Source organism: Lissotriton vulgaris, chromosome 7 (assembly GCF_964263255.1).
Source record: "Lissotriton vulgaris chromosome 7, aLisVul1.2, whole genome shotgun sequence".
Taxonomy (NCBI): Eukaryota; Metazoa; Chordata; class Amphibia; order Caudata; family Salamandridae; genus Lissotriton; species Lissotriton vulgaris.
The window spans coordinates 1,197,981,278-1,198,008,485 of record NC_141695.1 but is presented as its reverse complement, the minus strand read 5'-3'; the positions used below and the strand labels follow the sequence as shown (position 1 = coordinate 1,198,008,485).

General features: G+C 45.7%; 1 protein-coding gene across 2 annotated transcripts in view; it reads left to right on the top strand.

The window, feature by feature from the left end:
* LOC147703160 (uncharacterized) overlaps positions 1-27,208 on the top strand; it is a 243,297-nt gene that overhangs the window by 141,083 nt on the left and 75,006 nt on the right. For both annotated transcript variants that reach the window (XM_086931701.1, XM_086931702.1), the window contains exons 5-11: positions 1,265-1,472; positions 4,092-4,165; positions 20,736-20,917; positions 21,153-21,261; positions 21,558-21,627; positions 23,566-23,650; positions 25,346-25,448. In XM_086931701.1, the coding sequence (XP_086787827.1) occupies positions 1,265-1,472; positions 4,092-4,165; positions 20,736-20,917; positions 21,153-21,261; positions 21,558-21,627; positions 23,566-23,650; positions 25,346-25,448 (831 nt within the window). The remainder of the gene's footprint in view (positions 1-1,264; positions 1,473-4,091; positions 4,166-20,735; positions 20,918-21,152; positions 21,262-21,557; positions 21,628-23,565; positions 23,651-25,345; positions 25,449-27,208) is intronic.

The following is a 27,208-nucleotide window of genomic DNA, read 5'->3' as shown; positions in this document are numbered from 1 at the left end:
ATCCGTGTGGGTATGTCTGTTGGTGTGTGGCTCGGTGTGTTGGTGTGTGGCTCTATTTGTTGGTGTGTGGCTCTGTGTGTTTGTGTTTGGCTCTGGCTCTGTGTGTTTGTGTTTGGCTCTGTGTGTTTGTATTTGGCTCTGTGTGTTTATGTTTGGCTCTGTGTGTTTGTGTTTGGCTCTGTGTGTGTGTGTGGCTCGGTGTGTGTGTGTGTGTGGCTCTGTGTGTGTGTGGGGGCTCTGTGTGTGTGGGGCTCTGTGTGTGTGTGTTTGTGTGTGTGTGTGGGGCTCTGTGTGTGTGTATGGGGCTCTGTGTGTGTGTTGGGCTCTGTGTGTGTGTGTGTGGGGGGGGGGCTCTGTGTGTGTGGGGGGCTCTGTGTGTGTGTGGCTCTGTGTGTGTGGCTCTATTAATCAACTAATCACTTTCTACTAACTATTAATCACTGCTAATACTCTCTACTACTCTCTAATACTTACCTATTGCCATTGTAAATAACAATACCATATATTTATCGGCTTAAAAAAAACAATAAATGAAAAAAATGACATTTGCAATGACAATAGCTCGAACTTTATCAAAGACGAGACCATTGCATTGTAAATGCTTGTTCACATTACAGCTGGGCACCCTGCCTGATGCACTGAGTTGATCACTGCTAATAGTCTTAAAATACGTGGTCACTAATGTACTCTTGTCTGATGTGGCCACTATTACAACACTAATAACATTAGTAGCTCAGGAAGATTTTCATTGAACATAAATAGCTTTTACTACAGAATAGGTTGAAGAACCATGGGATGAAGCTTATTTCAATGGGACAGTTGATAGTGGATTGATCTCAAAAACACATCGGAAGCACGATTTCAAACACTTGATAGTGGGAGAGTAGTGACACTCTGTGGCCAGTCTCAGTATGGCAATGACTGGAGTTGTAAACAATTAGACAGCCAATGTTCAAGCATTGACACCCTGTGATTGATTCAGCTGAGAGCTTCCGTAGCGCAAATACAAACAAGTGCAACAGTGACACCATTTGGTTGTTCAAAGAATGACACGTGGCCGAGGGCTGCGAGGAAGCGGCTAAACACTAGCGTGTGAGTAGCAAGTCACAAATAAAGCACTTGTTCACTTGCTAGAGAATTGTTCCCATCGACCCCTGGGCTCCACTGTAGCTTCTGTGCTTTGGCAGGATTAGCAAAATTGAGTGTTCAAGGGATGCAGTTGCGAAATCACACGTTTTCATCAACAATTCTCTTGTTTCCTCAGGGCGACGAGGACCGCCGGCAGCTGGAAGGGGCCTGGGCTCTGGCAGCCTCGGAGCACCAGCAGGAGGCGCAGCGGCTTCGGACGGGTCTTCGGGAGCAGGAGGCCCGCAGCGGGGAGCTGGCGGAGCGGGTGCGCACGCTGGAGGCTGAGCGACGGAAGGAGCAGGGGCTGAGGACGCAGGCGGAGGCCGGAGCCACTCGGCTGCAGGGTACGTCTGGGGCCTGCTGGTCACAAGAGCACACGAGTCACAGCAATAGGGAGCTGGTGCCTTGGTAACCTTGTCACTACCGCTCTGGGACTTTACACACCGACACTGGTCTAGTGCACTGGGAATGTGGCTGCTGCGCAAGTGCACTGGGGTTTGAAGCCTTTAACTAGTACACGGAGGGTATGAATGTTTGTGCTGATCAACTGGAAGTACTAATTATCCCCCCGGTCCATTTGGATTATAAATCCAGCTTTAAACCCCATTTGTGTGAAGCCTTGTATCATGATGGCTTCTTTGGTCTGTCTGAGCGTGTGAATGAATCCTGGCCGTGCTGTGATGTCAGTGTTGTGGCACGTGCATCGAGTGTGTGAATACTGTAACCAGCGCACTGGAAAAATGAAGTGTATTTCTATTGCACATATAGTGTACTGTACAGTCTGCAACAGGTTCATTTGTAGTGTGAATCCTATCCTTCTCACACTGAGTGTGACTCTTTTGGTTGAGTCACTGGGAGTATAAATCATGTCTCTGGTGCACTGGGGCTCTCATGTGTGGCTCTCATGTGTGGCACTTGTGCGCCGGGAGTGGTAATCCGACCGCCGGTGCCCTATGTGTGTTAATCATATTACTAGTGCAGTGTGAGTGTGAATCATGCCACGAGTGTGCCATTGTGTTTTCCTGCTGGTTTTATGTTAATAGAACGTCACCAGTGCTATTGAACATCTTATATTTGCTGCTCGGGGACTATAAATAGTGTCTCTAGAGCCCTGGCACCAGTATGAACATTGGGGGTGTGAATTCTCACTACTTCGATGGGAGTGTTAATGATGTAATTAGTGCATGTGTGAATGAATCTTGTCAATCGGTCTGCCAGTGATGCCACTAATGATTCCCTTTCACTGTGGCTCAGGGGAAAGATTAACACATCCCCAGTGTAGTGTAGTAACAAGAGAGAGTCGTTGTTTCCCAGCTCCCACGCTTTTTCAGAGCTCGAACGTCGAACCCACGGAGGAACATTTATTTATGGGTTTATAGCAAAGCTCCTCATTTATTAACGGCGAGGTGCCTAACTCGACTTATGACCACTAGATGGCGCCTGATGCTCGGTCTGCCGCGTTTTCTCTTTCCCTGCACTGCATTAATTTATACTTGGAACGCCCTCCTTGCGGCCTGGGCCTCGCCCACACTTCTGGGTTCTGACAGCTGCCACAGGCGGTTAGGTTTGGGACTTGCAAGTTGCACTACTACTTAAGAGTACCATTTTGTGTCTGAAAGTCTGTCGGCGCTATGCTGGTTGCATGGCTGCCTGCTGTGGTGCATCGAATGTGTTGATGGCACCAGGATGAGTTGTGGAGCATCACAGGTGTTTGGCAGAATACCACACCCCAAAGGCACCAGTGGCACAGGATTCATTCTCTAAAAGCTGTAGTTGCACGACTTGGTGTTTGTGCACTGGCTCACAGGCGCTGGTGTAAGAACAGCAAGGAAACAATCCACTCCCGTCGCACCGGAAATAGCATTCACACTACCTCTATGCGCTAGAGATCACATTCACCTCTGAGAACTAAAGACAGCGCGATCCTACTACTACCGGTAGCATGAAAAATAAATAGTACCACTAGTGATAGGATTTTCACTAGTGATAAACACTTGAAAAATTATGTGACAGAATTTAAATTTCTATGGCAACAAAATGCACACACCAGTGTATCACCTGAAAAAACCCGCGTTTGGATTAGTGACTAATAGTGCAGCATTGGGTGTGCAAATCTTGCTGCCTGCTTGTTACTTCTCTAAATCCAATTGCTTGTGCAGGTGGATTGTAAATCTTTTAACTAGACCACTGGGTGATTTTTTTCATCACTAGTGCACTGGAAATATACTTCTGTCCCTCTTCTACTGGAAATGTTAAGTTTGTTGCACATATGTTAGAATTGAAAATCATTTAACTAGTGCACAAGGAGTGTGACTTGTGAAAAATGAACTTCGGGTGGGAATCTTGTCAGTATATTCTTTGCACTTCAGATCACTGGGAGCATGAATCTTGTCGTTAGTGCCCTGGAGTGTGAATAAGACTACTGGTGAAATATAGTTGAGTTATTTAACTAGAGCACCTGGAGTATGTTATTGTTTTTGTAATTCATAGTCTTTTCTATTTGCAGTAGAATTTTTTTTTACTACGCTTAATAAGTGCACAGAGAGTGAGAATCCCATTACTTGTGCACTCTGTTTCCGAATCTGTTCACTAATGTACTGGGATGGGACTCTTGTGTGTGCTGCACTCAGTGTGTAATTGTGTCACCAGTACACCAGGAGGGGTAGAAGAGCAACCAAGCATGCCCATGATGGACAGTGAGTGTGAGTAATGTGTGTAGTGTCGGCATTGTGAATCCTGTCACTAGTCTCCTGCAGTCAGGTGCCTGAAAGAGCATATGAGTGCAGGTTTTCAACCCTGTGTGGTTTGTGCAGAAGGGAAACACTTCCAACGTTGTCCTTTGGTGTTGTCTGTCCAATGTACATCATTTCCGGTCTGTCCAAGAGATTCAGTAAAATGCCGGAGGGTGATCCCTGTGTAGCATGCCAGTGCCTGACGGTGCCTTCTGCGCCCTGTCTCCACAGACTCCCTCCAGCGGCTGCAGAAGGAACACGAGGAGCTGCAGCACAAGATGGCCGCTCTCCAGGAGAAGATGCAGGTACCAGGGGGGCGGGCGCATGGACCTGAGCCCAGTGCAGGGAGTTCCTTGCAAGCCATGGAAGTTATGGGTGGGCTTATTTTGTAGGTAAAACAAACTAAAAGGAAATAATGTAAAAATATACAACCTGTTATTCTGTATAGTTTCCATTCCTGCTGAGTCTTTGCTAATGAGAATAAGCAGGGAAGAGTCTTATCACGAGAAAGGTGTAGTTCATGAATGCTTACCCGTGGGGAACACAGATGCCCTGTGCCCGCAAGGCCAAGCTCTCGGTCAAAACCCAGTCAGTGTGTGTGTGGCTATAGAGAAACACGCTGCCTGCGTTCTGAGGTGCATCGCTTTGTCCGAGGGAGTGGAATTGCTGTAGTTGCACTGTTTCTTAGAGTTATTATTAGAAAGTGTCCCCGTAATTTATGATGTAGTGTGAGAAGAATCTAATGGGAATTCTGACTTGTAGTAAACCATATAGGAAACCACTAGGAGTAATGTAAAACACCATGATAGAGTTTCTGCTATAAAAAATGCAAAAAATAAATCTATATATGTTCTTTTTTGCAGTTTTTCGTAGCACAAACACTACTTGCAGGTATTGAGGCGCTTCACATGAGCACCAGTTACATTATAGAAGGACACATTCGTTTTAGTTTTTTTTAGGCACAGGGAGATTAAGTGTTTTGCTCAGAATCACAGGATGTTGGGCCTTGACACAGAGATTTGAACCTGGTTCCATAGCTCCAAAGTCGGCAACTCTAGCCTTTGCACCTGAATTGCCAACTCCTCGGTTACTTATATGAATATATATGAATTAAATGAATACAATAAACAAATTACCTCTGACACCATGAATACAAAAAATAAATTATTTTCCCAAGCCATTTTTAGGTCTCGCCTGTCGATGCGCATGCGCATCGAGCAAGCGAGACTATGGGGGCTTATCCACTCTTTGTCCAACTTGCAAGGAATCGTGGCGATTCCTTGCAGTGCCCGTGACTTTTGAGCTCAATGCGCATGCGCATTGAGCTTAAAAGCGCGTGCACATGCCCCCAGCCGCCTGCCTTGCCTACTCTCCCGGCCCCTCACTTCTTGATTGCACGGCCGCTAGACCGTGCCTCCCCTACTCTCCTCCCCCCTCCTCCTCCTACTCTCCTCCCCTGCCTGCCTGCCGTGTCGCACCTCTCCCCTCTCCGCCCCCTCCCCTGCCCGCCGTGCTCTCCCCTCCTCTCCTTTCCCACGCTCGCCTCCTGAAAGTCGTCTTCGTTTTGTCTCACCGCTCTCCGTTTACTTTCCTGCCTCCCCCTCTTTCACCCCTTTCTATTTTATATCCCCAATTTTCTCCTTTTTAGTTTTTATTTATTCCAGTTCGTGTGTCGCCTCTTTCTTCCTTTGCCCATCCAACCTCCGTTTTTGTTCTTCCTTTGTCCCTGCTCAGCAGCCCCGCATGCCTTCCCCAGCAGCACCGCACACACGCCCCTCCCCCGCTGTCCCCGGAGCAGCGCGCAGACACCCGCCCCCTCCCCCGGTGACATGTCTCTCGCTGCCTCTGTTTGTGTTGGTGCAGCGAGAAATGTTCTGTCACAATCCCGTCCGTCAAATCCGGCTTCGTATCCTCACTCACAATGTCACGGGCACCGCGGCCTGTGCCCTCACAGCTCCGACGACCACTCGGTGCAAATACGGACTCTCTCCCTCAGTACTGCGTCATCAGTGCCTCCCACGGCGACCCCCTCTTCCAACAGATCACCCTCCCAGACCAGCAGCCCTCCTCTCCCTTTCACCCCACAGAAACCGTACCCGCACTCATGACGTACACGCCGTCCTTTCCTACCCACACACCTGCACTCACACTGCCTCTCATCTTCTGCATCCCACAGCGACAGTCTCTCCTATCCCAGGCGTCCCACGCTGAGTCTATTTCAACTCCGGCTTCCCACAATGACCGTTTCTCCCGCCTCATTGACAGTCTCTCGTTTCCAGTGTCTCTATCTCCTGCATCCCACACTGACAGTCTCTCTCGTATCCTGCACGCCACACTGACAATCTCTCTCATTTGCTGCACCCTACATGACAGTCTCCCACGCCTCGTACACCCAGCAATTACAATATCTTACGTCCCCTGCACACCACACCGACGGTCTCTCTCGCCTCCTGCACTCCATACTGACAAGTCTCTCTCTCATCCTGCACGCCACACTGACGGTCTCTCTCACCTCCTGCACTCCACACTGACAAGTCTCTCTCGAATCCTGCACGCCACACTGACGCTCTCTCTCATTCCTATACTCCACACTGACAGTCTCTCTCGAATACTGCACGCCACACTGACGCTCTCTCATTCCTATACTCCACACTGACAGTCTCTCTCGAATACTGCACGCCACACTGACGCTCTCTCTCATTCCTATACTCCACACTGACAGTCTCTCTCGAATCCTGCACTCCACACTGACGGTCTTTCTCGCCTCCTGGATCTTAGGCTGGCAGTCCCTCTCATCTCCAGCATTCTACAGTGACACTCCTCTTTCATCCTGCATGTCTCAGCTGCCTTTTAAATCATCTACGCTCCGCGCTCCACCAGACAAAGGCACCACGAAGTTTTGCTGAGCGGCTATAACTGTCAATGCCTAGAGCGTGGAAACAAATGTCTGGAGCTCGTGTTACAAACACCCTACAGTTGTAGCTAACATGGCATAGCCTCGGGCAACTAATGGTATAATATTGTGCTCTCCATAGCTACAAAGTCCTGGACGGCTGCATTGCCCATTGTTGCTCCACCGGGGCAAGAGCTGTGCCACCCTTTGAAGATCCCCGCTGGCTTTGTAAATAAGCCCCGTCTGGGTTATATATATGCCATTTGGCTATCATTAATATCGAGCAGAAGACCTTTCTGTGCCTCCCCTACTCTCCTCCCCCCTCCTCCTCCTACTCTCCTCCCCTGCCTGCCGTGTCGCACCTCTCCCCTCTCCGCCCCACCCCTGCCCGCCGTGCTCTCCCCTCCTCTCCTTTCCCGCGCTCGCCTCCTGAAAGTCGTCTTCGTTTTGTCTCACCGCTCTCCGTTTACTTTCCTGCCTCCCCCTCTTTAACCCCTTTCTATTTAATATCCCCAATTTTCTACTTTTTAGTTTTATTTATTCCAGTTCGTGTGTCACCTCTTTCTTCCTTTGCCCATCCAACCTCCGTTTTTGTTCTGCCTTTGTCCCTGCTCAGCAGCCCCGCATGCCTTCCCCAGCAGCACCGCACACACGCCCCTCCCCCGCTGTCCCCGGAGCAGCACGCAGACACCCGCCCCCTCCCCCGGTGACATGTCTCTCGCTGCCTCTGTTTGTGTTGGTGCAGCGAGAAATGTTCTGTCACAATCCCGGGAAATATCACCACCTCCGGGGATTATTTATTAACAAGCAGGCTCCTGCCCCGCCTCTCTCCTCATTCGATCTCTCTCATTCGGCTTCTTCTGCTGCTCTCCCCTCCTCTCCTTTCCCACGCTCGCCTGGGAGCCCTAATGAAATGTATTGACGCGGGGGCTTAAAAAGTTTGAAGACTAGGGCTCTAGGGCCTATTGGCTTAGCCTGTGGCCAATGTTAAGCTCCAAACTCCTACGAAAGGTGATGTCACCCATCAAATACAGGTAGCCCCGCCCACACTCCACAAACACCCTCTGCCTAACAGCTGAACAAAGCCACACTTGCGTCGAAGTGGAAAGTCCCCGACGATCTCTGTTCGATCTTTAGTCTGCTTTGCTTTCACTTTCTTTTAAGACAGTAAAGTTAGCATTTCCAGGAAAGGAAGGACACCCACGCGCAGTACATGTGAATTCCCTCACCCTCACTCACCCTCAACCCCTCACCCTCACTCACCCTCAACCCCTCACCCTCAAACCCTCACTCACCCTCACCCTCACTCACCCTCACCCTCACTCACCCTCACCCTCACTCACCCTCAACCCCTCACCCTCACTCACCCTCACCCACCCTCACTCACCCTCACTCACCCTCAACCCCTCACCCTCACTCACCCTCAACACCTCACCCTCACTCACCCTCAACCCCTCACCCTCAACCCCTCACTCTCACTCATCCTCACTCACCCTCAACCCCTCACACTCACCCTCACCCACCCTCAACCCCTCACCCTCAACCCCTCACCCTCACTCACCCTCACCCTCACTCACCCTCAACCCCTCACCCTCAATCACCCTCAACCCCTCACCCTCACTCACCCTCACTCACACTCACCCTCACTCACCCTCACCCTCACTCACCCTCACCCTCACTCACCCTCACCCACCCTCAACACCTCATCCTCACTCACCCTCACCCTCACTCACCCTCAACCCCTCACCCTCACTCACCCTCACCCTCACTCACCCTCACCCTCACTCACCCTCAACCCCTCACCCTCAATCCCTCACCCTCACTCACCCTCAACCCCTCACCCTCACTCACCCTCAACCCCTCACCCTCACCCTCACTCACCCTCAACCCCTCACCCTCACTCACCCTCACTCACCCTCACTCACCCTCACTCACCCTTACTCACCCTCAACCCCTCACCCACTCTCACTCACCCTCAACCCCTCACCCTCACTCACCCTCAACCCCTCACTCACCCTCACCCTCACTCAGCGCAACCACAGCATCTTCACTAAATATATTTAATAAACTTTAAGCTATTGGCAATATAAAATAAAATCCATTTTATTTACGTATTAATCATTAATTGTTTTTTAAAGCCATTGAGTTTTTTTATATCAATACATATAAGTCCCGTTAATACAAAACATGTTGCTTTACAAATGCTAGAGGTGTCACATTTACAAAAATTATAACTATTGGCTTTGTAAAGAAGAAAGCTATTAATTTAGCCATTTAGAAAAAACAACACATAAATAAAAAACAAAAAAATAAATAACACCTATAGCTCAAACTTTACTACTGCGAGACCTATTGCATTTCCAATGCTTGTTTAATTAACGTTGGGTTGTATGTATCCCATATTTACTTCTTTTTACTTTTTAAACAGTTGCAAAACAACAAGGCCCATCGACAGGACCCCGTACAAGACCACAAATCTAACTATTTTGTTCAAACAAGATGCAGTGTGCCCGTGAATTATATACAGTGCTGTATTGAATACTCAAGTATTATATACATTACACAAGTGAAACAAATATATACATTAAAACGAAAGGTACAAAAACACCGAAAACTTCGTGTTCGGAAGGGGAAAAGTCCTATTATTTTTTGTATATGTATCAAGGCAGTGTATTATTTTGAACTGTCCTCGAATTCATCTGACTTTTTCTTTGCCACGTGAGAGGTCTTGGGGAATTTTTCCGAGCACGAAATAAACACTGTTCGTTTTAAAGATAGTTTGGTCCAATAAAGGACCCAGTTCCATTTCGGCTCGGGTGAGAACCTCTCCTCAAAGCACCAAAGCGTTTCGATCTTCTTGTTGGCACGTTTTATGTGAAGGTCTTCGTCAGGGAGAATGTGTTATCCACACCAGGACTTGTGTACCTACATGAATTAAAAAAAGACAAATAACCAATGCCTGGGTCAGTGACGTGGTTTCCACTGTTGTCTCTAAATTGTCAGACTCTTGGAGGGGGCCACACTGTCATAGTACACAAAACAATGTGTGAAAAAAAATTCCTAGGCAATCATATACTGGAAAGACAAGTGGCAAATAATGACAGTAACCAAGAAAAGTTAAAATAAAGGACCGAATTTTAATAAACACGTTTAAAAATGATATAGTAAAACGGAAAGTAAATACTGTATGATAACATACAAACACATAATTTCATAACAAATTTATACGTTTAATAAAAAAAACACTAATCATACAATCATGGACAACCAGACAAAATACATAAACGCTGTCCAAGAAAAGCAGTAGCGATTAAATTTTCGACGCACGTTTCGGTGTAGACAACGCCTTCTTCAGGAGCCACACAGTTTTAATCTGAAACATATATATAAAAGTAACGTTTTAACATAGACAGTCCAATAATATTCAGTAAAAAATATCACAATAAAATTCATATATTTCATCATACAATGAAATATCTAAAAAACCTTCCTACTGTCATTATTGGATATCAGCCATAACTTGATTCCAAAGAGACTTTTGATAATACATAATACAAATCACAGAGTACCCACATTTCAAGAAGGGGATGGCAGGGGAGGGTGGTGGAGGGGAAAAAAAAGAGAAAGAGAAGGGATTTGATAAAAACATTATTGCAACGGACATAGTACATAAGCGCCATAAGATGAGGGCGTTTTTCTTTACACAAAACTTTAAAAGTGGATGCATCATATTCATATCATTTTAAAACAAAGTGCAAGTACGTCATAGTAGCAAGATAATAGTTTATGCAAGATTTTAAAAAGTGAAGTAGAATCTCAATGTTACACCCAACTGATATTATGGAACAGCGGACTTTAAATGATTTCATAAGTATAATTAAATAGAGAGAACTCACTATAGATACAAGGAGTCACTGGATTTGACGATATTTTCAATTTCAGTCTGTTGATAAAAAAGGTTCAGGAAACGATATACTCCTGACTCTATAGTAACATAAATAGTAACAGGAATAGTTATTGTAAATCCAAGCGATCTTAGATGGTGAATCAAGATGGTTTTAGTCGTTTGATACAATGAAACATCACATAAACGCCAGCTCTAGAGAGTGTTTGGTTTAAACAAAGAGGAAGAAAAATGCTTCTATACTCGCGGAGTCAGAATAGGCTAGAAAGAGTTATATAGTATCAAGCTATTGGCATTCTAACAAGATATTGTTTCAATTTCAAAGGGGAAATCTAGTAGGACGGATACTATTATCAAACATAGTTCAGATAGATACCTTGTTTAAAAGGAAGAACGAATAGGAAAGACGCACACGGCGTACGTCCCACTCTCACCACCAGTGTAGGTAAAATGGTTCCTACATACAAGATAAAGAGGGGACCGTGAGAGATATTTCGTAGTGTTTGTTCAAATCGTCTAATCCTAGATGAAAGGGATAAGAAAAAGCATGCAAATAGAGTGATAAAACACATACCAAGGATAAAATTAATGCTGCAATGGATTCCTTATCCTGGTGGTGCTCAATGTACACTCGACTTTCGAACGTGATAGGTAGCACTATTCCATTAGGCACGGGGGGGGGGGGTATCCTAAAGACAAAATCCCAGATTTAATAGTAATTATGAAGTTGCCCAAAGCGGTATATCAATACAGGCGAATGACTGCTACATTCCTACCTTAGAGGCAGATATCTCCTATCCGCAGACAAAGTCACAGTTAATATGTGTTCTGCTTGGTGAGGCAGACGAGGATAGTGACCTACGGCACCCTGTCGCTAGTCAAGTTTTCTAAAGAAAGAAAAAAAAAAGAAATTCAACTAAGAATTTCATCCATAGCCCACTTTCAATTAGCGTGTAATAAAGTAAGTCAAAAGCGAGGTAACCAGAACACCCGAATTCTTTTAACGCTAGAGTTCTATCTATTGGGTCGCTTACCTTAAAAAAAATAGCAAGATATTGCAGACAAACACACGAAGATACCAGTGTCACCTTCGGCTGGAAAAAAGATGCACAAACTTTCCGTTAGTAATGCAGTTTAAATAGCCTGCCGGGAAAGTTACAGACCGCCCTAAACACCGCACAGATCACTGCAATCGAGAAAGGACCGTACATCCTAATATCAAAAATCAAAAAAGGACTATCAGTATGAATATCAGTTGGTTGTGGCCTCCCTCTTAGATAGGGAAAAGGCCAAACCTATGCTCGATACACAAAGATTATTATATTTTAGGGTTGTTAAGATGAATCCGATACTTTCTGAGGCAACTCAATCAGGTCGCCGATAAAGATATAAACCGTTCAATATACGGTATAGATCACAACAATCACAGTGATCTAACAAAGATAAAAAAGGGGGACTAACCACAGTGATATTCAGGAGTCATGTCCTCCATCTTAAATTGGGGTACAATCAAAACTTCAACAGTCTCCAAAAGGACACAAATAGACCATGGGGTCTTTAGAAATCTCATATTATGACAAAATTGTCATAATAGACTGTCTAGATACCGATATATATGGAATTCTTTTAAAAAAAGCGTAGTGAATATTTTCAATTAATTTTGCAATATCAAGGGAATATCAATATCAAGGGAAACTAATCACCTTCAATATTGATCTAATACTCTAGCAAGATCTAATACCTTTAGGGGGACTTCAAAAAGTAAACTTTATACCAGTTTTCTATATTCAAAAAATTTGTACCACAACCTTAAGTTACATAACTACAAGGGCACTTTACACTAAATTCAAATTTGCGTTAGGATCATGGCCAATAATGTCAGTGGGGAGAGTATTCAGACTATCGCATTTTCCCACGGAATATCGCTGTTAAGCCCGTTTTTAATAGTATTCAGAAAATCCAGAAGACTTCCCTTTTCTTTCTTATTTTACTGCCTCCTTTATTTTCAGGTAGTCTAATCTTCTCTATGATTCGCCACTTGAATTCTTCCGGCTTATGTTTCTTCTCTTGGAAATGTCTGTATATGTATCAAGGCAGTGTATTATATTGAACTGTCCTCGAATTTATCTGACTTTTTCTTTGCCACGTGAGAGGTCTTGGGGAATTTTTTCCGAGCACGAAATAAACACTGTTCGTTTTAAAGATAGTTTGGTCCAATAAAGGACCCAGTTCCAATTTGGCTCGGTTGAGAACCTCTCCTCAAAGCACCAAAGTGTTTCAATCTTCTTGTTGGCACGTTTTATGTGAAGGTCTTCGTCAGGGAGAATGTGTTATCCACACCAGGACTTGTGTACCTACATAAATTAAAAAAAGACAAAAAACCAATGCCTGGGTCAGTGACATGGTTTCCACTGTTGTCTCTAAATTGTCAGACTCTTGGAGGGGGTCACACTGTCATAGTACACAAAACATGCTTCACGCAACATGCAATAAAAGGAAGTATCATTTACAATAAGAAACTGAGGCCCCAGGCTTTAAAAGAACGATGGGCTGATGCACATGATGGTGGGCACCTATGCAAACAATGTGTGAACACACGCCACACCATGCACTGTAATAAATGCACACAAACTCCTCAAGCTCAACCAGTGCTTCATTTGTTAAAAAACAAGTGACAGGTCTCTCACTAGGAGGCCACTGCAGTTTGAACCACACATTGCCCCTGCCATGCTGCCAATGATAGTAGCAACACAAGTATTAACCATCACACTCCTACAAGTGTGACAATTCATACTATTACAGGTCCACAAAGCCATGATAATGGCTTGGGCGGCAGGTAATAGTAATTTTTAATGTATATTGAATTAATAATTACCTGTTGTTGTGGTCATCTCTAAATTGCCAGACATCGCCATCTTGTGGCAGACTGCACGAGCGCTGGTGTTGATAATTCAGTTCAGGTGCCGAGCACTGGAAACCAACAGCTCAAATTAAGCACTGTGCTCAACCCTTACATACACATCGAGAACACATATCTATCTCCTTTACTTAGGCCATGTCTATGCAGGTCGAATCCCCAAGTTCAGGGAGACTGGCAGAATGTTTACATGGGGAGGCTAGAAGGCTTATCCACCGGAAGGAGACAAGGAACAATGCTGCCTCATTACAACCAATCACACTTCTCCAGTCCCATCCAGAAAGACAGATAGAAGGTGGGTAGCCACTCCTGACCTCCACGCAGGGACTCAGTCCAGTAACAGCGGGGACCCTTCACAAGCTCACAAGATTGTCACACTCGTAAAAAAAAAAGGTTGACGGAGTCTGTACAGGAAAAGAACATAGACCAGGAAGCACCCTCTCCAGAGCCCTGCCCGAGCCTATATGTGCGAACAAATACATTTTGTAAAACGCTTTTATGCATAAAAGATTGTTTCTGAGATCTTTGAAAGGTCTCCTCCCAAGCCCAAATAACTGCTTTCCAAAAATTGAGCAAAGAAAACACCACACCTGGCTCTGTTTTTTTTTAACCAGGCTATAGTTTAGAGAATAACTTCTAGAAATGGTGTATGTACGACCTCCTTCATGTAATATGTCACAAAAGTATGCAATAAGGGAATGGGAACTAGAGTGAATTTTTAAAATACAACAAGCCTGGTGGTTTGTTCACATTAGGAAAATGTAAGAAGCCAGTGGAGGAGGGAGAGTGGGGCTTTCTCCGAAGAAGTGTGTAGAAATCAGCACTGGGAACTTTCCCGTCACATTTTCCTCAGTCTTATGTAGATAAGTAGGGACTGTGTGTGTGTGTGTGTGTACGCACACGCATATGAGGTGCATATGAATTGATATCATTTTTCAATGTTTAATAAGTAGATAGTGTATGTGATTGATTTGTGTACATATGAATCTAAATGGTGTCAGTGTGCATTGTGTAATTGGTAGTGTTCCTATGTTTTGTGGTGGTGAGCCCAAAATAAAGTTTCTGTGAAAGATATCCATGACTAATTTTAAGTGTTAATTGTAATCCATGCAGTGCACAACTTGCCATTGATACGGCTCAGCAGCACTCCTGATAATGTGGTCTGACGTGTGAAACTGATCCAGAGTTTACATCACAGAATGGAAACTGGTTTGGCTGATGTTTGTGATTTGAGTGCCAGCGGTGAGTGTTGGGAGGCTAGTCTCCCTCCTCCTGATTCCTGCATGCAGAAACCCCTTTCTCTCTCCCCATGGCCAGTACAAGCATTCTATACCAGACCCCAGCTGATGCTTTCAGTGGTTCAGGTCTCGCGGTATTTGAGCTGTCGGCAGCAGTGCTGTGTGGCCACCAGTGTGGGTTTTCACTCCAGCTGCCCGTCTGCACTATAGAAGGAGCTCCATCATCGTTGTCTTTCTCCATCAATGACCTGCTGCGCTTAAAAACTTCTCTGTTGTGACCTTTCTCCCAACTGTTTCCGTTCATTCCCACTGGACTCCAGGAGTTGTCGTGTTCTTGTAACACTGTCTTGTCAGTACTGTAGGACTGCGGAAGTATGAACTTCCTTCCTGCAGTGTCGAACAATCTGTTTCCTGAATTCTGACGTCTCCTCAATTGTTTGACAAATTCCTAATACTTTTTTTTTTATCCTAAAGTTAACTGGAATTTATGGCCTTATCTTACCTGCCATTCTTTCCTCCCAGTGCCTAGGTAAACATAGAGAGATATCAGGAAGAAAGGTTTAGTATAGGAGCCAAACCAAAGAATCCGGTGGGTGGTCTGAGAAATCCCCAGGGTGACGGTAACCCCATCTCTTCCAGCCTGGAGCAGAACCTTCCAGCATATTCTGGAATTCCCCACCGGCTCGGCGTCCATCTTGTTTTGTTGAAATTGCTCCCAGTGTGGTGCACCGGAAGGAACTGTTTCAGCAAAATTGCAATGCAGCCACCCACCATGTCAGCATTTTTTTTTGCATTTCAGAAACAAACCCTGGAAGTAGGGTTTGTTTCTGAAATACAGAAGAGGGATGGTCTTGGCACGCAATAAGCTTTCTTCCTGTGCAGGAGCCATTGATGATTTTTCACACCCACACCTGCTATGCCTTGCAGATCTGGGTACGGAACATCGAAACATCGGTGTCAGAAGGCCCTCCATAAGTGGGCGCACTTTAAGACTCCACGGTGCTAATGAGTGGTCGAAATGCATTTAAAAAAAGTATGCAAACTGTAATGCTGTATGCAAAGGGATTGGGAGAGTGAGCTTTGGGGCATGGTCAAAGGGTGGCTAAAAACATAATTTATTTTGTAACTTTTTTCAGCCTTTTACCTTCAGGTAACTACATATAGAATTAGTTATAGCTACAATGAAAAATAAATGCAAGTTCAGTTAGTTGGGAAATGCGCTATTGTAAATTGTGAAACCTCAATTAGTTGATGCACAGCAGAGATCTGTGTCTGTAACCAGAGAGCCACAGAATTGAATCCGGGTTGGTGCAGTTGACAATAGTGACTCATGTATGTTTAGTGCTAAGCGGTCCCAGTCTGTGGCAGAAAGCACTGTGGGTATGTCAGTAATTAAACTTGCATTGCACAATGTAGAAGAAAAGCTGCTATAAAATGTGCACAAATGTTTAACCCCTTCGATGCTTGTGACGGAACCATTCCGTCATCAGTCACGGTTGGGCTGTGCTGATGACTGAATGGTTCCGTCACGGCCACACCCATTTACATAGGGGCCCAGCACAGCAGGATAATCACTTTAGCAGCCAAGGTGTTAAGGTAAAGGAGTGCTTCCAAATTCTGGATTTTTGTAACACCCAGACTGTACATAATGCACTTTTTTTTATACCCGTCCTTTAAAAGTACACACTTCACAGTTTAACTGATAACTCCCTTTCAATACCACTCAATAGAATACATCTGCATCATCATGAAACTTCAAGTGATCACACCAATTAAAGCCAAAACCGACTTCCAAGCACCCTTTACATTTGCATATTGACCAGTTGAGGATATTTACATTTTTCAGGCAGGCACCCTGGCAAGAAGACTTGTTTAGCTGTACCCCCCCTCCACCGCCCCCAACCTCGGTTTCAAATCACAGGAGACTCTGTGCCTTACGATTCAACGGAAGCGCTTCAACTCTCAGAATTAAAATGTCCAGGGACAGTTGTCTTCAGTGGCGGCTCTTCCACTAAGACAGAGGGGCATATCCCCACTGAGCAAGTCAAAGAGGGGAAAAAAATGATAATAACTCATTGTTATTATCATTTTTTTCCCCTTGCTCAGCTGGGTTGGGTCGAGCTGCTCTGCTCGCAGGGTAGGAGAGGTTTGCTCACTCCAAGTGTGCAGGACGCTTTGGCTGGCCGTCTCGGGCTGGGCAAACTGTCATGCGCACTTTGCATTCTCCATTCTGGCTGCATTACACCCTGCATGTAGAACATGCCCAGCCTCCCATTCTCTGGCTGAGCGCCGATCCATGATGCTCAGACCAATTACAACGCCAGGTGCTTCCTGCCTTGGATGCGGGAAAAGAGGGAGAGGAGGCGGTGACGATAGCAGACAGGTAAGTGTTTATTTTTTTATCTACATTCGCTCCCCCCCTGGCCCCACGACACGCCCCCCTACCGCCATTAAAGCGAAGTGGACAGCTTACTCTTTCCTCATTATACTGATGATATCATATACAATGATTCACAGAATGCCCGCAGGCTTGATACCTCTCTTGAGAGAGAAGTTGGCTTGCTACATGGGCTACCAGTGGAAGAAAGAGCCTCATCTGCAGTGGTGGTTCAGAGCGGAGCATCCAATGAGACCAAATTCAATGTTTTGACAGACACATCAAGTCACAAATACTTTATTCGGCCACTAAAAGCCATAAAAGTAAACAATTAAAACACATTAAACCTTTAGAGTATGTTCGATACATTTGGAGAGGAAAAATGCACATGTCCATTACAAAGACCCCATCATACAGATATTGCATATACTACAGATAATTCACTTTGACATTCTGTAGCCTAGGCGAGCAACATCTGCGCCCTATTAAGATTTAATGATGCCCTCCCAGATACTCTGATGCCTACTTGGTCCAAACCATGTTCTTGCCTGCCTGTGAATTGGCCGGTGGATAGATGTGAAAGACTTGTGCATGGTGATCCAGATTTTCTCACCCAACTCCAGAGAGCCTTATTGTCCATTCTTTAACTGTTAAGGTGATTCGAATTTAATTTACAACCCCTCCTCTAGATATAGATTCCAAGAGGGCTGATGCTTTTGGCTGCAAATGCAGGTTTTCTTCCCCAGTCTGGCACCGCTGGGCTGCTACAGCCATGCCCTTTGGGACATGGCCAGCGCGGCAACGTGCTGCCAGTCCCAGAAGATCTTAGGGCCTCTTTCCCCCAATGGTACACGATGGACAGGACATGGGTTAGTATATTATCCACTCAGACCTAAATGCCATGGATTGCCTGTTCGATTGTTGGGTGCCAGTGTTGTCCTTTAGATATAAATTCTTCAAAATGGCTATGCCCTGCATTTTCTTTCCTCTCCATCCACTATCTCTCCCATACTAGAGTGAATTTTGAAGGAGCTACTGTCCATCCTGCAACTGGAGATACACCTGATACAATCTATTGGTGCCATTTTACAGGGTATGGGATTAACATGGGATTAACAGAAAGGCAGGGGTTCTTTCTTTTGCTATTTCCTCTTGCCAAAAAAGGACGAGGGCCTCAGGCCTATCTGGGACCTGCAACCTTTGAATACCTTCTTGCGGAAGGACAAATTCAGAATGCTCATGTTAGGCCAAACCCTGTCTCCCCTGAACCCAGGTGACTCAGATATTTTCACATACCCGTTCTGCAGTTTCATAGGGATTATCTACAGTTGAATGTGGACCAGAAGCTTTTCCAGTTTGTCGTGCTCCCCTTCAGTGTAGTGAATATTTCCCATCTTAAGAAATCGGGAGTCCCTGTATTCCTGCACCTCGATGAATGGCTGCTGAAGGCGGGCTCTATGCAGTCCGTTATTGACCACCCCTGGACAACAGCAGAGCTCTCAACATTGTCGGAGTTCACTATAAATAGGCTAAAGTCCCACCTGATTCCTTCTCTGAGGCTTGAATTCATGGAGGTAATCCTGAGCATGGTGGAGTCCATGGTCCGTGAGCGCTGTGCTGTGAAAATAATCTTTAAGATCCAGTCTGACGCATAGGGGAATATCTGTTTAGATGGAGTATCCACCAGACACAGCATTATCAAAGGTAAGTAACTTGTTCGTCTGTAACAGGGCAGGCTCAGTTGAGAAGTGCTTCTGTCTCCACATACTTGCAAAGTTGTGACTTATCAGGCAGAGTAACTTGTACTGCTTATTTCTCAGTGTTCATCAAGGTATGACATAGTGGCCATGTGAATGGCCTCTTTCATAGAATGATCTCCAAGGTGTTACTTGGTAGGCCCTGCTACTTTCTGAATTTCTTGTCAGAAAGTGTTTATTAGGTTTATCGCTACTACCAGAAGTGCTGTACATAGTTATCCTATTTCACATATAGAACTAAAAGGGGCTTCGTTAAATTAAATGCAAGGGTATCGTCTATTGTAGATTGTGGGTATACAAGAGGCTAGACATAACAGGATACTTACGAGTGAATACATTGCTGAATACTAAAAATGTAAATTGTATACCTAGGAACATTGGGTTCTGTGTCCTGATGCATCGTAGTTTTCCGAGGTGCCACAAGTTACCTTGAAACCAACAGCAATTTGAAGAGAAACTACTTGTAGTGTTCTAATCCAAACAATGGATAGTAGGAGTATTGACTGCGTGTGAATTCACTGCACTAAAAGCTATAACCTAATTGTTAAATAAAGTTTTCCTTATATATATAGAAACAGTGGTGATACACACTATTTATAACTTGAGATTTTAGTTTATGTTCAAAAAGTTGAAAGCAAGGTATAGTGTTGAGCTCTGAGAGGAGGCCATTCCAGTAGGGGAGGTCTTTTAAGCTTGCAGGAAGTGGAACTCATTGGGATCAGTGTGTCCACAAGGAGGGCATTCAGGTTAAAAAGTAATGGGGCTATACTGGGATATGGCATGTGATGAATTTAGAGGGAGGTTCCTTATATCATTGATTGGCCAATGTTGGAGTCTGTATTGGACCAGGGGGTGTATTACGCATAGGGCACAATTTCCCTGTTTGTCCACGGTGCACCTTTCAGGAGGTGCGCTGGGCGCAAACAGGGACCTATTATAAGGAATTAGCTGCCCCCATGGCCGCTGTGGACTTGTACTGCCCTGGGGCAGTGCATTCAGTGAAATATGAAGTGTCTGCTATATGTTTCCCTGTGCAGACAGCAACCTGCCTGCATTTTACAGAAGGGTCCATGGGACCCCCTTTAACCCCTCGAGAGGGCTGCCTTCTGGAGGTGCACTGAGAGTGTGCCACCTTTATGTGGCATACTGCGGGTGTGCCTCCTGAGGACCTGTTTGCATCTATAAGGGGCAGGTGCGGAGGCAAAGAGATTCCCTCATTTGCATGTGGCCACGCCCCATGCAAATAAGGGAATGCGCTTTCATTACAGCGCTGGTGCTACTTGTGCACCATCTCTATCAGTATTGCAGAAAAGTCTGCACAAGCATCAGTAGTCCCTTCTGTAATACCATTGCACCCCGGGGGCACACAAAGCAGGTGCACACACCCATTAAGCCCCCGGGGCACAATAATAATAACAATAATATGGTCACTGGTTACAAGTCTTTGTGCAGGGTGGAGGCATGCAGGTTGGATATGTGCATGATGGTCACCTCGGGTTGAGTGATGTTACCAAAATCTAGACCGTGATGGACTAATGAGATTGTGAATGGATAAAAAGATGATGAATCTATTGAAAGGAAGCTCCAGAACTTTTATGAAAGCAGGTGAGTTCCAGGGCACTAGTTAATAACATAGGATAGGTGCCAGTAGATATAAAACAACCACAAACGTAAAGCAGCAAGAGTACAGTCCCAGTTGAATTAGAAGTAGGAAGCAAGGACATTCAGATAAGAATTCTGTAGGAAAAGAGTGAGTGATTTGATGATTTTGGTTAAAATCTCCACACAGGTTGATGCAGCGGAGTGGCGCCAGTTCCAGTCAGACCTGCAGACGGCGGTGGCCGTGGCCGATGACTTCAAGGTGGAGGCAGAGGAGCAGCTGGCGGCCACCCGGGAGCAGCTGATGGAGGTGCAGCGAGAGGCTGAGGGGCTAAAGTCCGAGCTGAAGCAACAGCAAGCCCGGCGGCTGGGGTAAGAGGCTAGGGCACAGCATGCTTGGGGGCAGGTGCCTAGAGAGGGAAAGAAGACACTTCACATGGATTCCAGATGCAAATGCCAAAAAGAGTATGTCAAGGGAGAGGTAATTCTCTGAACTTTCATTAGAGTAGTGGTCGGCTGGCAAGTGCTTCTGAAAGTGCAGTAAGGTTGTGATAAAGTCATTACTGTTTACTAAGGACCATATTGTTTCACTTTCTTTTGTACCCAGCTTGGACACAATTGACGGTACTGAGAGATGCCGGACTCTGGATGGCAGAAAAATGCCCAAAACCCTCACTGTGACACCCTTGGCTGTGAATGGTACAGTCCAAGCCAAGGTGAGCTACCCCCCTGTAGCAGTGATGCCTTACATTAGGTTGAAATCTTGGCCACGGGCTGTGTGGGATGTTGGGGTGCTGCAATAAAAGATTAATGTGAAGATATCAGTTAGCCTTTGGAGGTCAACTCCCTCTACCTCAGATCGTTTTTGATAATAGGGTGTGCTTCCTGCTAAAGTTCAGCACTATTACAAACATTTATTGCGTTAGAAGTTGTGTTCCTATGTGTAACATTAATTACCAGTTAATAGTAATCCCTGCAGACCTCTCACTATTGTGTCTTCTTTTTGGTTCAGGATAATGTTGTGAAGTCGAGCAGCGCAAGGAGCTTCTCAACTTCGGAGAGAGAGCAAAAGAGTCTAACAGGTGAGGAGCTGAGACTAGCCATAGGAACTAACTCACACCCAGGAGACCACTTCACACGCTGCTCCGTGTAGGCATGAAAACCAGTGCTGCAAACATTGCTTAATTCCTGGGAAAAACTTCAGGCGGGGGAACTCCTCAGAAACAACACCACTCACAGACCCCAACCCTGGATTTACCGTCTCACACCCTGATCCTCCGGTGTAGAAAAACGTGCCCATGGGAGATCCCTGCTCCTGACGAACACTTCACACGCTGCTTCACCCAAGGAAATGAACTTTGAAGTAACCACCTGATACAAGGCTACAGTTATGCCAACCCTAACCAAAGGCCACCATACTTATTGCCCCACCTGTGAGAAGCAGCTGTAGGGAGACCGCATCACACAGCCCCCACCCCCCCCATCACATCCTGAGGAGGAAACCCCTCACAGTCTGCTCTACCCTTGGAAACAAACTGTAGAGCAGCTACCTGATGCACTGCTGCAACCATGGCAACTAACCTTCCCCCGCAACCAGCTTACATCCTGTGGGCCTGCCCTATGAGAAGTAACTCTGGAGAGGCCACATCGCACACTTTCCTACTCCTGACCAGACCTGTAGCAGTAGGTTCAGTGTTTCGGTGGCCAGGAGTGGGCGGGAAATGCTGTATGGGGGCCGCCAGGGTGCCTGCAGCAGCCTGTCACTATTCTGCCTGGGGAGGCCTTTCGACTCAATTAAGAGCTTGATTTCGTCAACGATTCCAAGGTGAGGCTAATCTGTGCACTGGGAGAATTGAAGCCTAAGATAAGTACTCGAAGCCCATCCTCTGGGAGGGCTGGATAAGAACACTTAGCGCGAGACCATCAGTCCCCCGAGGTGAGATGTTCTAGGATTAGGTGAATCACGCTGGCAAATCAGAAGAGCGTAAAAACAGAAGAAACACAGGCACCTTGCACCCACATACAAACTGCTCTCTTCTCGAACTCTGTTCTCTGTTGTTGCTTTGCGTTCCTTTCTGTTATCCACTTTTAGGGCACATGCATTAAGGTAGGATTGTGTAATTCCTTAATTGCGATTATTAAGGAGTCGCAATAGTGGAATCGCAAAAGCCTATGCATGTAAGAATCGCTAAAAAATTGAGATTCCTACACATTCCTTAATTGCGAGTCGCAAATTGCGAGTCGCAATTAAGGAATGGCTAACCATTCATTCCTATGGGCCTACAGGCCCATAGGAATGAATTGGAATTGCATGTGCAATTTGCGAGTGCCCAATAGGTACTTGGATATTGGGCCTCCAATTTTAAGGGGCCAAAAGGACACCCTGTTGCACCCCTGAAATTGTAATGTGAAGACATGTTGCGCACACACATGTCCCAAGGGCATGTGTGTGTGTGACCACAAACTTCAAAAAATGCACTTAGTGCATTTTTCAAAGTTTTTGTAAATTACCGTCAAGTTTCATTTGATGGTAATTTGCATCCCCGAATAGCGAAATCGCTATTTTCTGTAGCATCATGCATTGCAATTGAGACATCACAATTTGCGATTCCTTAAATGCAATCGCAATTTAAGTAATCCCAAATGTTGCGATTCCTTAAATTGCGATTTTTGCATTTGGGATGATGCATCCCAAATGCAAACATACTGGTCGCAAAGGGGCAGATTCTGCGAATCTGCCCGTTTGCGACCGGTTTATCTTTTGATGCATGTGGCCCTTAGTATGCAAAGTTTTTACACTATTTCCTGCTGTTTGTTATTCTGTATTATTTATATAGTATCTCACAGGTGTCCACGTTTAACCACTGTGCTGCACTTTTTTCTCTCTGTCATTCATTTTCATCCGCATCAAGTCATTCCCTGTCAAATAACCTCAGTTCATTACTTTGAAAATGTTATGTTATGTTCTGTTCCTGCTCCCGGCCTGGGGGCTCTCACATCCATTCTTGGTTCCTTCACAGATGCCCGCGGGTCTCTCTCCATCAGCCACCGGGGAGAGCGCTCCACCAGACCCAGCTCGACGGATGCCAGCCAGCTGACTGCCAGGTGGGTGGTTTTCTTTCTGTCGAAAAGGACATTTGTGACTACATCGTCCTTTAAATCCACATTTAATAGCCTGACAAGTGACTGATTTTTCCGAACCTTGATAGCCCTTCAGAAGCCCCAGCTTGACGTGACTGACATTCCCGCAGCCCTACAGGCCTCAGAGCACCAAGTGAAGTGACTCGATTCAGCCCTACCAGAAGCATCAGGCGGACTATGTTCCAAGCACCCCTGACATTTCAGAGTGACAGGCCCTGTTGTGTGACTGACGCAGCCGCTCTGAGAGCTGCGATGTGACCACGCATTTCTAAACCCTGTAGGATTCCATCTCTCCCTCTTCGTTGAGTTTAATTAGTTCCCTCACTGAACATAATCCATAAGATCACAGAAAACGCCAAATCCCCCGGGATTTAACTTGTGCCAGATAACCAGAGATCACTTTTCATGTGTGTATTTTTACCTTTCTGAAAGACGTGCCTTGCTGACAGACAGTAAATGTGCGTGCGTGCGTCGTGCGTCACGTACGACTTCAGAAGGAAAAGCAGGGCCGGTTTGCGCGGTACCTGCAGGTGATGATCACCAGCACTTATTCCTGGGGACCAGGACTGTTTTTTTATTTTTTTATCCTCATTAGAGTTTGAACCCGAGCAAGAAAGATAAAGGCCGAAAAGGAAGCCGAGACAGACAGGAAAACAATAATTAAGGGAGATAGAAGGGCTGGACAAGAACTCGCACAAGTGAGCTAACGAGCCTGGGAGTGCAGGGTGGTGGAAGACTCGAGGCAAGAGGTGAAATCAAAACGAAGACCAAGCTGCCTTCTAATCGGAAGTGGACTCCTAAGGAAAATACGGGCCCCTACACTTTAATAATATTATTATTATTGTTACAAATTACGTAGCCTGCCCAGTACTTAATTCGTTAAAAATAAAAATAATAAAATACAGAGATCCAAAGTTCTTAGAAGTTCATTCCCAACGAGAAGGACATATTCAGGTAGAGAATGCCAAACCGGGCAGTTTTGAAGTTAGCGCAGTGCTTCAGGGTTGTATGGCTGAGAAGAAAATATGGGTGGGGAGAAGTTTCTCTCTCCCCTGTAACAAAACAATTTCCCAGCTGTTCCATTACTACAGTTCATAGCTGCCAATTTTATTGTAAAAATGGGCTTCTCCATTAGTGCCCTTGGAAACACCACCTCTGTCTGGGCCGGAAGCTGTTTCTCCACAGCCTTTGAGGTGGAAGAGCCGGTGGTGTATGGTGATGAAGTAGTGAAAGCCATGGAGGGATCAGTAAGTAGTGGGAGGTGGTGGGGAGGGGGAGGGTGCAACGTTAGTGGTAGGGCAGTGTTGGAGGACATATACTCAAACGACATGTCAATAGTGGTCAGAGCGCCATGGCCTCCCTGAAGATGAACGATGACCCTGAAATCAAACCACATATCTCTGTACTTGGTCCCAAGCCCTCATATGCACTCCCGCCCTCTGCTACCGCATGGGCAGTAGAGTCACTAATACTGAAGGACCCATGACGACGACTTAGGGCCACTGTTACGTAACCTGACAACCGGTCCGCCTTCTGGGAAGGAAGTTGACAAATCCTAACACTGATTATCTGGTCGACATTGGGCTTGATGCCGGTCTTTTTACTAGTCCGAGAAGATGTCCATATCTGTGATGTTGTCTTGCCTTTCGTTTCTTGCAGTGACAAATGGGCCGAAGACTCGGAGGCATTCTTCCGGCGCTATGGAGGATCAAAGAGGGGGATCTTCCTCCGGTGGTGTCAGGGCAGGACGGAAGGCTACAAGGTATGTGCTGGAGTGTGTCCCCAACCCACGGAAGTGTCCTTGAGGGACTGCAGTCCCTATTGCTCCACTCATAGAAACAAAAATACCTAAGGAACCACTGCACACACTTTTCCACTGCTGGGAACACCCTCGTAAATCTGGAATTTCTTATTATTTGAATTTTCACACATTTAGTTTTTAACAAACATGTAATTGTAAGCAAAGCGTCCCTCAAGAGTGTGGAGAGCATTGCCTATTCCTCATCTCTGCTGAAAACCCAGGAAGGCCCTTTTCAGTCTCTTCTGGTTGATGATCACACTGCTGCTGGTGAATATGCTGGGCCTGTGGCTAACTCTGAAATGAAACACAAGTTACCCAGCTTCACTAGATTGTGAACAACACTTACATCAAAAAGTCAAGCTCAATCTTCTTGACTCCTTCATCTTGTGATTTATGAAGATCAAGCAGGAAAAACGTAGAATTTACATAAATTGAAGGAAATGTACAGTGGTACACAGAAATGTTCTACAAAGAAACAAAAGACGGTCTAGTAGTACGTTTACCTAACAGGAGGAATTGCAGTTAAATATGGCCTCAAGATGCAGAGCACAATGTGGAGATTAAGCCTAGTGTACCAGTTACACTCCTCAGTTGTTACCAAAAAGCAAAGGAATTCGCCTTCTTTCCTTTCTCCAGTCAGCCTTTCAGCAGCCACTTTGGGCTGGACTTCACTTTCTGCCAGTGTCCATATCTGCAGTTTGGATGCACTATGAAACCGAGATATTGAGGTAATCAAAGTTGCCAAAGGAATTTAATTAGGTGGAAAATTGAGGATTCCTTAAAGTGACCTTCCTCTGGCACTTTGGAGAAAATACATTTAACATCAACGACTCCATCTTGGGGAGGTTCCAGAAATCCCACCTACTCCTAAGAAGATGAGGGCTGAGATGCCATGGACATGACTGGCCAGTGCATGGGGCAGTGCATTGCATGGAAAAGGTTCCAATAACTGACACTTCTGATGTATACTTCTAACTGCATATTCCTCAACTTAGAATACTCCTAAGGCTCCAGCAGGGCCGGCCTTAGGCATGTGCAAGCTGTGCACCTGCACAGGGCTGTCAAACTCCAGGGGCCGCAACGCCAATATATATCCTAAGATACATATTTGGGTGGCGGCCCCTGGCAGGGGGTTTGGCAGCCTCGGGCCCCCTACCTACGCTCCCTGCCCAGGGCTGCCATGAGCCTAGAGCCGCCCCTGGCTCCAGACTGGATCCGGAAAACTTTTCCATAGTAGTGCTCCCATGCACCACTAGGTGACGTTGTGCAGCTTGCTTTGACTTCACATTGCCGGGAAGTGACTGAGCAGGGCCTCATATACAGCACATACATCAGTTCATTTCTTTCTGTGCATTCTGACGTGGTTGCGTTGCTCAGCTTCTGTTTTTTGTCTCTTTTCCGATGATTTCTAATGGTTTCAACAGCGTGCTATACCACGGTGGTCTGTGCAGTTAAGCGCGGATGGAGTTGACGGACAACGGAATAGGGAAAATCAATTAAATAAATAAATCCTATTCTGTCATCTGTCGACATCCCCACCCCACTGCCCTCACCTGCTCAGACCACTGCTGGTGCTGGAGAATGATGTCCCCAAGCCACGCTGCCACTGCACAATCAAATGTTGTCACAAACCCTCACAAGGTGTGTCTTTGCTGTCTGGATTCGACTGTAAGTCATGTCATAAGTGCCCCCTTATGCACCCAAAGCTGATCCAATACCAG